Below are 12441 nucleotides of genomic sequence, written 5' to 3'. Positions count from 1 at the left end.
AAGAGTAATTAATAAGGTAATCCAAATCGTAGAAGTCTAACGTACCAACGAACCGAGTCTGCTAATCGATCAATTAAGTAGGCATAATAGAAATTAGTTACCCAAAAAAACTTTTATATGGTTTAAGCCGTTCATAACACGGTTCAACAAATCGGCTCATTGGTTCAAAAACTGTGAAAGGGAACAGACTAAAACACTACGCAGAAATTATGTATCAAATGGCGTCATGTACCGACACTTTTCCATTTTTTATATTTATACCTTGTTTTCATTTGCAAAAAGTAAAAAAGAAATATAAAATGTACATTTAGTATTTCTCAATCCACAGATAAGTCGAGCCACTTTCTCAATGCTATGTGACGTGTTCCGAGGCTATCTAATAGAGATACTTTCGTCCTTCATTAATCACATGTTTTTAAATATTCGAAACAACTTTTATCAATATGCAAATTCTGTGGTGCTAGGGTAAAGAGGAAAAACCATTAAAGTCTAAGAAACGGGAAACAATTCTCGGAAGATTCTAAAAAAATCATGTTTATTGATTTTCAAGAAAACTGTAGAATTATTACACAATTTACACTTTAACTTAACGGTGAAGTGACAGTTTTGCTAAATTGTAGATAAGGTGAAATTAGGCTGTAAAGTTACAACCATACTTCCATTGTCTAAATTGGACTAGTGCTCTTTTCCCTGGCACCGACTAATTCAAGGCTTCTCTGCGTTTATTTTTGTACCTTGAACAACTACTTCATATCTTTTCTTGAATGTGGAGCAAACCTTTTAAAAATTCTAAGCCCAGGATAAAATAAACATGAAATAAATAAGAGCTATAATAACAAAGTTTAAAACCCTAGTGCTTGACAGACCACCACAAATACAAGAGTGGCCACATTACTAAAAACGCCATGCATTCCACTTTCTCGTGTTTTATACTGCTGCTTCTTGTCCCTTCATTAACCTGCGGTGAGTAAATTAACTAATTAAAGTACAGTACAGTAGGGCACCACATATACAGCGAAAAGCGTCGAAAAGCGGATCTTTGCCTTTTTTCACTTGCAAATGCACATCAAAGCCTAACAAGATGTTTACACTGTCAAGGGAGGTAAATCGGGGTGAGGATGAGAAGGCTTTATAAGTGTAGTGAAGTGAAGAGAAGGTCCTGATGAAATGTGTAATTCACTACTGTTACTGTCTTATGTCTAGTTGGTATTAATTTTTAAGTTATCTACTTATTGTAGCACCACTGCCACTGGGTAAAAACCCGTTTGCAGTTAATAATAAATAATAATATAGTAAGTGCACAATAGCTCTAGGCCTAAGAAAATTAGAAAATGACGCCGGACACACTTCTCTGACTCAGCTGTTGGGCGCGTGGGGTCGAAAAAGTGGGGCCCTACTGTACCGATGATTATATTATACGTAGCTACATTTGGTGTTCGGTAGAAGGGACGGAAATTGAAGTTGTCTTGACTTAAGCCCCTTTTTACCGACCACCAAATATTTTCTAACACTAAAGTGAAGCTTTCTCGGCGACTGAAGTTTATGAAAAACTCTTGGGTTACAAGCCGCGTCAGATAGCTGAATGGTGAATAAACCACATATTCTGCCAACGTTTCGAGTGCAATCTCTGCTCTCATCCTCAGGGCAGCTGCGTAACAAAACTGATCCTTTGTAGCGCGCTCGCCGATGGGAACTGGCGGTGGACGGCAGGTAGTAGCTCGTAGTATGGTGTTGCCGGAGGCCCGTCCTTTGCTTTGTTTTGCGGTTTGTAACCCGAGAGTCTTTCATCATTTTCTAACACTGCTGCTGAATTTGGTTACGTGGCATCCCTGAACGTGCCATGAAACCAAAATTAGCAAATAGATCACAATACCTCTGTTCATGAAGAACTGAAGTCGTAGATTACAATACTCTTAAAACTGAAAATAACTGAAGAAACAATTAAGAATGCCGCCAATAAAAGTTATTAAAGCACTGTATTGGGCCGAAAAATATTGGATAAAATATACTGAAATAATGGTCTCACATGAGATTACCAAAAAAATTATAAAATAATAACGTAGAGAAAAATTTATTCAGGAAAAATGTCATTAGATAAAAACATTCTGTTGTATAGGCTAATAGTTGTGACAGGGCAACTATACCTCATATTAAGGTTAATGATGTTATTGATCAATAGTCATTCCAAAGACCACAGAATTATTTTAGGATTCTGCACAATTCTTCAGTAGATCTTAATGTGCAAAATTTAGTTAGCAATTTTCTTCCTACAGCTAAGCAGAAGTGCTGTCCCGATAATGAATGTTATGATTTGGGCCCACCATGGCAAACACTCACACGGCCAGTTCCAGAACCCAGGTGTATACAAGATCCGGTCAAATATCTTCTTACTACCAGGTATGAACAGAATCAATACACCCTTGCTTGAATTAATCTCTTCTTCCCATTATCACTGTTAATAATCACCATCAGTAATGCCAGAATAATATAAGACAGGCGTTTACATAAATCAAAGCTTTCATTTATATTGTTGCAACTATATTTCCAATTTAATTTAACTGCTATACAAAAAATTACAACAGATGACGTCACAAGAACATAAACGGAACTCAGGAAAACCAGCGCTCAGGTGGAGATATTCAGAGGCAGAGAACAAAAATCAATTTGCCGTCACCCCGATTTAACGCCCGTATTTGGTATTAAGTAAAGTGTGACGCTCTAATGAGTATGACTGTACAAATAAAAGAAACTAACCGGATACAACCACATTAAACGAAACGACTATAATACAGGATTATTAAAACGACGTAACATACAGTGAAGAAATAAAATAAGCTTTTATTACATTTTAATAATGTTTTAATGTAACCTGTACCATGTCAAATTTGGATATTTTAATAGCATAGAAGTAGGCTATGAATGCCCTTTGAGAGTGACAGAATTTGACCGAAACATGTAAAAAGTCGAAAAGGTGGCGATTTAAATTATAAGTAATTGTGTACTTCTACACATTGGAAAATGATTTTTAAGAAATTAACATGCTGAGCCCACCTGATATTTTATTACTGATTTCCTACGAGTCACACGGCATTACAACCCACACCGCCGACATCAACATCTTCACCGCCGTTCGACGCTATAGGCTATATTCTGAGCTACTGAAAAAGCGTCGTTAAATGAACTATAAATGAATGTACACCGCCGTCGGAAACTCAAATCTACATGTTTCGATATTTCTCAGACTTGTCTCCATAAATACCGAAGTTATACATTTGTTCCGCAGGTCAAACGTAGTTTACCCGGTCGTCTTTACACCAGAAAACACATCCAAAATTCCAGACTTCTGCGACGTAACGAAGAAAACAGCATTTGTTTTCCATGGATGGATGGGCTCGGAGACTTCATCTTTCATGAGAAATGTGACGACCGCGTATTTATCACGTGTGAGTGTTGCAATAGTTTTCTTGTCACAATATGGAAAAAATGTCTGTAATAAAGAAAATAGCACGACAATTTCAAAAACCCATTTTATAATTTTACAATATGACGTGGTGACCCCATCCATGTTGTACTCCAGACACTAGAACACAGCAGAACCGAACTTACGGCCGGAATCAGCCATGATTCTTTTAAACCGTAACAATTATTTATGATCATAGCCAAAAATCTCAGGGTAGAGGGAGACCAATGCATGCACATTGTATTACATGCAAATGAGATAATAGGTTACAGTGTAAATGGAGGGCTACGACTATCTGATACCCGTTTAGCTACACCCCTTACGTTCTGAGGGTATGAAACAACTTAACATCTAGAGTTACAAACACCTACAGAGTATTACTGCCAAAATATTCATATTGGTTTGAAATTTTCTTACAGGTTGATGCTAATGTTTTTTTCGTAGACTATGGCAAGGTTAGTGTTAACTTGAACTATGCACAAGCTGTATCGGACTTAAGAGTTGCAGCGAGATATGTGATCAAGTAAGTAAATTACCCACAAGGGATGTTGTATAATTAAAAACTATTTTATATCGATAGTTGTCATAAAATGTCCTACTTTTTAAGATTAAAATACATCTGCATCGATATGCGAATTTTTCACCAAGCTTTACTGAAGATTATCCTACTAAATTATCGTCTAACACGCACGTAATACAATACGACACTGTTGAAAAATAACATATTGTTATTATTTAATTTGTTAATTTGCTTCAGTCACAACTTTATATTCATTTATTAGAAAAATCCTCTATATCTAAAATAATTACCCTACGCTTACAAACTGTATTTGCCCTCTTAGATCATAAAGTAGAGATAAATAATTTTATATACTTCATTGCTTTCATACTCCGAATATTAATAGCTCATTCCCAGTTGTGTTTAATACAATGTACCTATTCGTATTTTTAAAGCCATCATATTTGATTACAAGATTATTTATTTCCTGTGTCTTCGCACTGGGTAGCAGGCTGAGACCCAGAGCTTGAGTGGACTTCGTATTTCACCTCCGACCCCAAAAATAATAATACGTCTTGTGATTTTGCTGCTGTAGCTTACAATCCTTCAGAGAATGAACACCATTCTACTAAATCAATTCAGTAGAATCGAATAAAATGATAGCCTCAAGCTCTTCCTCGCTGATTACAAGAAACTGTCCCACATGACGTGTTCTTCCTCTTCTTACTGTTGTGAATTTGGAACTTTTTTCCAGAATGGTGGAAACTATAATCACAGCAGGGACCAACCCATCCAACATCCATTGCATCGGACTAAGTTTAGGGGCACATGTATGTGCTTACGTAGCAAAGGGAATACCTGGTATTGGTAGAATAACAGGTAATTTGTTATTAAAGGTATACAGGTAAAATCTTCCCCGTTGTTTAATTCAGAACGACGCCATGAAGCCACGAGGAGGAGTGGAGGGAAGCCTATAGTCCCACACATAATTTAACGTCGGCACTAGATTAGTTATTAACTTAGCAACAACTTTTACGAAACAGCCGAAGCAGCGCGTCTTTATTTTATTATGAAACAGACTTAATACGTATTATTTGGTGCAATAAATAAAGTTACTTAAAAAACCATGACATTAAAATAATTACATTAACGTATTGCAATATTTTGCGTCCAGATCGGTACTGGGGCCCACCCACCCTCGTGTCCAATGGGTATCGAGGTCCCTCCCGGGGGTAAAGAGCGGCCGGTGCGTGACGCTGACCACTCACCCCTATCTAGCCCTTAAATGACGTATAGCGGGACAGCTTTACTTTTATGTAAAAGTTTATCGGTTATATATTAAGCATTATATGAGGACCTATAATTTTAGTTTAAAAACTAAAGGAGACAGGACAAACATCACCTACAAAAGCTATGTTTGGTTTGCTTTCTCGTAAAAATAGCTAATAATAACAGTTCCTGCCTTGTTAATAGCACTATAAAACACACGAAACCCAGAAAGTAGTCTTTGAATGTTCTTTGGAAAATTAGACTTAATAACTTCTATTCTGGCTGTAAGGCTTTTGTTAGTGTAAATATTAACGTTTTTAACACTGAATCTTGCAGGTCTGGATCCTGCAGGGCCACTCTTTACAGGCCAGGCTTCAGAGGTGCGTTTAGTTTCCGGAGATGCAAATTTTACGGATGTGATCCACACAAACGGAAATCCTCTGTGGGGACTTGGAACATCCGATGAAGACGGTAGGGAAATGACTTACTAAGAGGGAATCAGACCTGGCTAAAGCAGCTAGCATGATACAGCCCGCCGGATGAATATGTGATTTTAAAAATAAAGTAATATTATCGTAAAGGTGGCGACTGACTTGTAACATTTGCCTGTAATGTAACGTGTTACAAATCGAGCATTACACAAGTGAAGACAGCGAACGGAGCCGCTCGATGCGAGCCGCTCACGCTCGCGGGCGCTCCATCGTGTTGTCGGTTTTTTCGCGAATCCCTTTGAGTGTTACATTACAAGTCAGTCAGTCAGTCGAAAGGCGTCGTAACGAGCATTCACGAGTTCTTTAGATAAGAGTGGAACAAAGATAACACAACCTCCACGTCCGACATATTGAATGAAATGAATGGAGCACACATGAGCACAGTCGAGCCGAGCGTTCAAAACGAGCATTCGATACGCCACACCAGTTGTGGTGTAATGTAACATGCTCGCCGCGAATGTTACATTACAGGCAAATGTTACAAGTCAGTCGCCACCTTAAGAAGCAAACTGCTAGTAGCGTAGGAAACAAATATCACATCCACATTGGCGTCATTTATGCAGAAAAAGCTGGCTGCATGATTAAGATTTTTAAATGTGACTCAGCTGCAAAAATGCTTGTTTTCAACATAGTAAAGAAATCGAAACATTAAAACTAAAATGTAATGTAGGAATTTTAGCAGCCGCAATTCGCCCACACAACCGTAATGTTCATGATCTACGGTTTTTCGATCCTGTGGCTATTGAACCTCCATTTTCAGGCTTGAAAGCATAGAAATAGATGTCAGAGGCAGTTACAATTGCACATTTCTCATTGCACAGAACTACAGACAGACTGCATTTTATTAATTCCTGAAAATGGTAGCCTATTTGTACGCATCCTACATGTGTCCGCATTATTAATAATGCACGGATATCACTGCACAGAGACGCGCAATAGGTAAATTGTAAGGTAGAATATATTCGTAGGCTATGAATGGAACTACAGAAAATCACGAGGTAAGAAGCAGTTTTCAGAGAGTATGCAGAGAAGACAAACATTTGCAAGCTTTACAGTTTGTAGGCTTATAACAAGTACAAATACTTTTAGTTCAATTTTTAAAGGATATTACACTATTACATATATTTGTTCTAGAACGCTTTTATTTCATCAGGTGATGTGAATTTTTGGGTAAATGGAGGTTGGGATCAGCCGAATTGTGGACTGTTAATAAATCCGTTGTTTTTCCTGCACTTAAGAGAAGTCAAAGGAATTGAAGGTAAGAAGTGAAAACTGTAATATTTGTTTAATATAAAATGTATAAAGTAACTATATAATTAGTTTTAAAAATTCTAAATTAATCTGAAAATTATTTAATCTCGGTTTAAATATATTTTGTTTGAAGAAGTCTTAGTAAGCTATTCTGTTGTCTAAAACCATGTTTCGAGCCTCAGACTTTCAAGTGTTAGTAGGTAAAGGTCAATACGATAGCATAATATGATTCATACTTGAAAGCAGTAAACGCCAAATTATCAAATCACCAAACTACTTAACTTAAACATGACCCATTTAGATGGAAGTTATTAAAAATGGATTATTTAGAATTATGGTTGTCAGCCGTTTCTAACCATTAATTGATGAAGTAATTATTGTAATATACGAATAATTGAATACTTTGATAAACGTTGTCACAGGTTGTCATCGAATTAGGTAACAGAATTTTGTTTTCCTTCTTTCGAAGGGCGTAATGTTGGGCTTATTAAACAATTAGCCTATAGAGTAACATAATAAGCTATTCAAGGCTTCGTCGATTAATGAAACAGTTCTGTCTATCAATTTTGACGTACTAAATTAGACATAACACGGAAGTAGGTAAGATTTTCATTACATAATTTGTTCTTATTTGTCTTTTACAGATGTACTGGATATGTTATTTTGTTCCCATGGTCGTTCTATGTTTTATTACACTGAGGCATTAGCAAGTAACTGTACGTTTTGGGGTGTGAGGCCAAATAAATTCAACATATGGATAAGGTACGATATCTGATAACCGTCGAAAGGAACAAGACGTCTAATTGCCTACGAGAATATCTCATCTCACTGGCGTTAAAATAACTGTGGAAATAACTCCTGACTTCCTGTTTTGCTTTTGTGGAGTACAATGCCGACATATATGGACGTTTAGGATTATAGTGTCATATATTCTTAACCTGGGCACTGCATAAAGGTGAATGGTCAGCTTCACGCTTCTGCTGCTTTCACGCCGCACAAAAAGACCTCTGTATACACTCCATAGCCACTTTAGACACAGAGACAAAGATAAATTTTGTCTTGCTGGATGGAACCCCGGTTCTCAAACATAGCTTCTTTGATGCTAGTTCGATCAGGCCCCTGCTTCACGAGAATCTCTGTTTTCTCTTAATTTTCCCTACTTTGCAAAGTACCATAACAATGCGAATAATTTCCAAGTATTTTTAATTTAAAGAGCGGCGGGTCAGCCAGTGACTTAAGAAAGAGGTGTATGAGAAACGGACAGATGGCAGTCCGAAAGAGAAAATATTCATGCTACGTGCTCGATTCGAAACGACTAACCCAGTGTCCCCTTTGACTCTTAACTCTGTATTCCCAGACCGAAAAATGAGACGCATTCTTCAAGTCACTTGTGCATTTCTCAATTCAGATAAATTATACTGTCGAAAGAAAATTGAATTATTTATTGTATGTAATGAAAATTACTGTTAAAGCAAAAATGTTTCAATATACGACTCCTTTGACAGTCGAGCGACGCTGGGAGCTGTGACCAAAAGCTCAAACAACTGTACCATCGAAAACTGTGTACCAATGGGGATAGACACGATAAATGCTGCAGGCAGAGGGAACTTCATCGTGGCAACAAATTACAAACAGCCTTATTGTGGTAAGTTGATTCAGCTACGCAGGTAAAGCAAGAATTTATATGAAAGAACTCACACTCCGATAGCAATATTTATAGCAAAGAAACTTTGACCTTGTTTAGGTTCATCGCAGTTGCAATAGGGACCAGGAAACATGGTAACAAATATTCTGGTTTCATAAAATGCGGATTATTTCTTGATTAGCTTCTCAACATGGATTATGTTAGATGGAGTTAGTTAGTAAGCAAAACATTTATACATCGAGAATTTTAATAACTTACACACTATTTAACTATCAAAACCGTATTTATCTATGTCCACAGTGTCGCAGCCATGAACAAACTGGACAGTTATAAACTTCAACAATATCGAGAACTCGATATACGATTCCTAATACGCAACGAGACCTTAGGAACAGAGAATGGTTCAACATTATGCCTGTATAACAGCACATTTTAGCAAATACACATATCTTGAAAAACCGCTCAGCTATTAATTCAGATAATTAAATCATTCGGCCGGGAAGTATTTTGGAAACGTGTCGGTTGGTATGCAATGTGTTAGGAACACAGACTGCGTGGATTTAATCGCAGGGACAAATCACACAGCTGATGCAATGGGTTTACCAGGAACAGGTTTCCTCAAGCGTAAGCTCAAGCGTTAGGGAGTGAAAGGTTTCGAATTTGGCTGCCCGAACGTTTAAGATTCGTAAAAAGAAGAATTCTTACAAAGTTAATCACACTAACAGATAACACATTACCTAGCATAAATTACTTTTTCCTTGAATTTCATTAAATACAGACAAATACAATTACTGAAAATGTTTTCAACAGATATAGGTCAAAATTAAATCATACGAACCAATGGTTTTGTACAATGTTATGCAATTTTATTTTAGCTTCATATAACCCATGATTTATAACTGGCCGAAAAAAATCAACATTAAATCTCTAGACAAATGTCTATGTTTATTCCAAAGCAAAATTTGATCAGAATCCATTCCTTACATTCAATAATTTCTGGTAAGATCTACTGTTGGATAATGCAAATCATTGCGCCTAGTAAGTAACAAATGTTTCCCCGCAATACAGCACTGTCAGAGAAGTTGCGATAGTTCACGGAGCTACCAAGCTCAGAGGCAATGATACGATGTTATTAACCGACCTCTTGTAGAGGCTACGATCTTATTTCTGCCTTAGGAGGAGAATAAGACTATGGAAATGAAAATAGGTAGAAAATGATCGCTTCCTAAACATTTCGCTATTCATAATTACACTGCACCTTGCAGTTAAAAAATTGTCGTTAAGTGATTTAAGTATCAACTAAACTTATTGTAGGTACTGGAAGGTTTAGCAAAGTGCGCATATAAAACATATAAGACAATGGTCTTGGTGTTGCAATTTCCTACAGTAAGGACGAAAATACGAAAAATAAAAATATTAATATCTAATTATCATTCAATCAGAAAACAACTATTTTATGTTTCGGGCTTGAAGAGTTAATACATTTTAATGACATTTAGATTTGTGGTCCTTGTTACCTCAATATTTTTAAGATAAGTGATGGAGGCAGTAAGGGTCTCTGAAGTTATGTTATTAATAGACATATTTCTACCCGAAATAATACAACTGAAACAATTGTATTTGGGCATTTCTTTCATATTTTACTCACAAATAAAAATCTGGTGAAAGGTTATATTGGATTTGGTTAATTTAATATAATTAATTCTATTACAAATGGTAATGAAAACTATCGAATTAAAAATCGAATGTTCTATCGACAATTCTATCCAATAAATTTTTAATAGGAAGATTCGACATAATCGGTCATTTTGTAAAACTTTCGAATGCATTCGATTATAATAATTTCCAACAAAAACCTATGAACTGTCCTTCAGTGGTTATGTACTACTGAATAACTGTTACACGCTACCCAGGCATAGCAGATGGAGTAACAAGCAATGTGGAAGAAACGGATGGCCACAATTAAATTGAAAACAATGAAGGAGAGAGAATAAGAAATATAAATTCAAATACAATTTTTCATGCTTCACTCACCAACATTCTGCTTGCTTAAATAATGAGTTGTGGCCCTTCCATTCTGCGCCTCTCTGCAGGTCATTTATCTGAAAAATCATATTCACAAACACTTATGAAGGACAATCAGTCTTCCAACGACACCAACGATGTCGTGCCGTGTAGTCTCGTAGAAAGTGACTGACGTTTCAGAAGTGCTTACTATCACCATCATCAGGGCCCTGATGATATGAATTGACATCTAGTCTACCTCTCGCCCATTATTACAAAAGTTCTATAAATCTCAAAAAGATAACAATTGTCATTAAATACGGGTGTATGAACACTTGGCAGCTTTAATACGAAAAAGGAATTGAGATCAGGTTAGGTTAGGTTAAGCCCTCAAATTGCCATGGCATGATTTGTAACAGAAAACTTCTTGAACACCTAAATGAATGTTCAGAGAAGGCCACTGAAGGAGGGGTCCAGTTACCAGAAAAATATTTCAAAAAATCTATCCTGTTTGGCCAAGGAACGATGCATTTCCTTGAACGTAAATCTCAAATTACTATTATTACAGCTGATAATTATAATGAAATTAGAATAATATCCATTTCACGTGTGTTTCAAAGACTACCTAATAGTTTAATCATGCTCGTCCGTACTTTCTCATCATTATCAAAATCGGTCTGGCAGAATTTTCATATCAAATGCCATTCCACTCAATGTTCACTGCGCGACCTTCGGCAGACACTTATACGACCACGCTACCAAACTGGACGAAATGGAAATGGGAAAGGGTTTTCTCAAGGCCATTTCGGTTCTCCGCTTTCAGTATCATTCCACCTCTGTTCCATATTCATCTGGGGGAAGGACAATGAACCCAAAGGCGGACACATTCCCACGCAAACACACACGTGACACATCGCAACAGAAATAACATTGGAGAATGAATAGATTTTAAGATGGATTTTACTGGGTACTCAAATGAAAGATAAACGTCGAAGGAAACTTGTTAAAATCATTCTCCAACTTACTTCTTGGAACCCCTTAATCTGATGCTGAGCTCTACTTACAGTTACTTGAATACTACCACAGACAGCAGTGATGACTTGACAAAACAAAAATTCTTCATGCCAAAATAACAAATATTTCAGTCCTATTATGATAAAACTTATAGAAACGTACATGAGGATTTATATAAGCGCCAGTATATATAAGCCAGTGAGGTCTAACCTTTACACTCCGTACACAGATCTCTACAAAAGACACAAATACTTTAAAATCCGTGAAACCAACAGGCGAAAAAAATTTCGACAAAAATTATCGACAGACGAGCACAATCAACCAATAGGCGTTTATGCGCTGCTAAAAAACAAGATTATCATTCTTCAAGGGCTATTAAAATGCGCAGGTCACGAATTGTAATAAAATACACTTCAAACAGTATTATAAAAATGTTCGGTTTAGTCAATAAAACAATGACCTCAATTTCGGAAATGCACCGTTCTTTGTTTCACCCGCTCGCCACGTTGAGGCACAGGATATGAGCGGGACCTGAAACAACCAAAACAAACGAAACGCCTTCTATAAGAAGAGAACCAAAGAAATGTGAATTAACAACATCAACGAAAACAACTTACCTGTGATGTTGGTAATCTTCATCTATCTTCTGTTGCAGATACACAAACTGCATGATTTAATGATGGCGTGTAATATTTGATGATTGGAGTTGCCCACGTTCAGTGGTACAACTCAGCCACAAATGAAATTAATCGAATTCTTCGCAAAACAAAACCTCGACGGCTCTACGCATTGAAGATGCAACTAAAGT

The 12441-nt window shown here is 36.7% G+C and overlaps 1 protein-coding gene and 1 long non-coding RNA gene across 2 annotated transcripts in view; one reads left to right on the top strand and one right to left on the bottom strand.

Moving 5' to 3' along the window:
• The window catches only part of LOC110840222 (uncharacterized), a 33348-nt gene extending 21209 nt beyond the window's left edge, over positions 1-12139 (bottom strand). Inside the window, exon 1 of the long non-coding RNA XR_015537277.1 lies at positions 10650-12139. This is a non-coding gene — a long non-coding RNA (uncharacterized LOC110840222). The remainder of the gene's footprint in view (positions 1-10649) is intronic.
• LOC110840221 (phospholipase A1) lies at positions 862-10287 on the top strand. The gene is made up of 10 exons (XM_087356364.1): positions 862-963; positions 2274-2397; positions 3284-3443; positions 3880-3983; positions 4714-4838; positions 5565-5699; positions 6873-6977; positions 7615-7732; positions 8476-8615; positions 8916-10287. Exons 1-10 carry the CDS (start codon positions 906-908, stop codon positions 8927-8929), a joined length of 1083 nt encoding a protein of 360 aa, XP_087212490.1. The 5' UTR covers positions 862-905; the 3' UTR covers positions 8930-10287.
• Positions 12140-12441: the final 302 nt, after the last annotated feature.

Source organism: Zootermopsis nevadensis, unplaced genomic scaffold (assembly GCF_977971745.1).
Source record: "Zootermopsis nevadensis isolate Lab colony 2312 unplaced genomic scaffold, Znev_1.0 Znev_ptg000027l, whole genome shotgun sequence".
NCBI classification, from domain to species: domain Eukaryota; kingdom Metazoa; phylum Arthropoda; class Insecta; order Blattodea; family Termopsidae; genus Zootermopsis; species Zootermopsis nevadensis.
The sequence above is the reverse complement of the archived record's forward strand: the minus strand, read 5'-3'. Positions and strand labels throughout refer to the sequence as shown.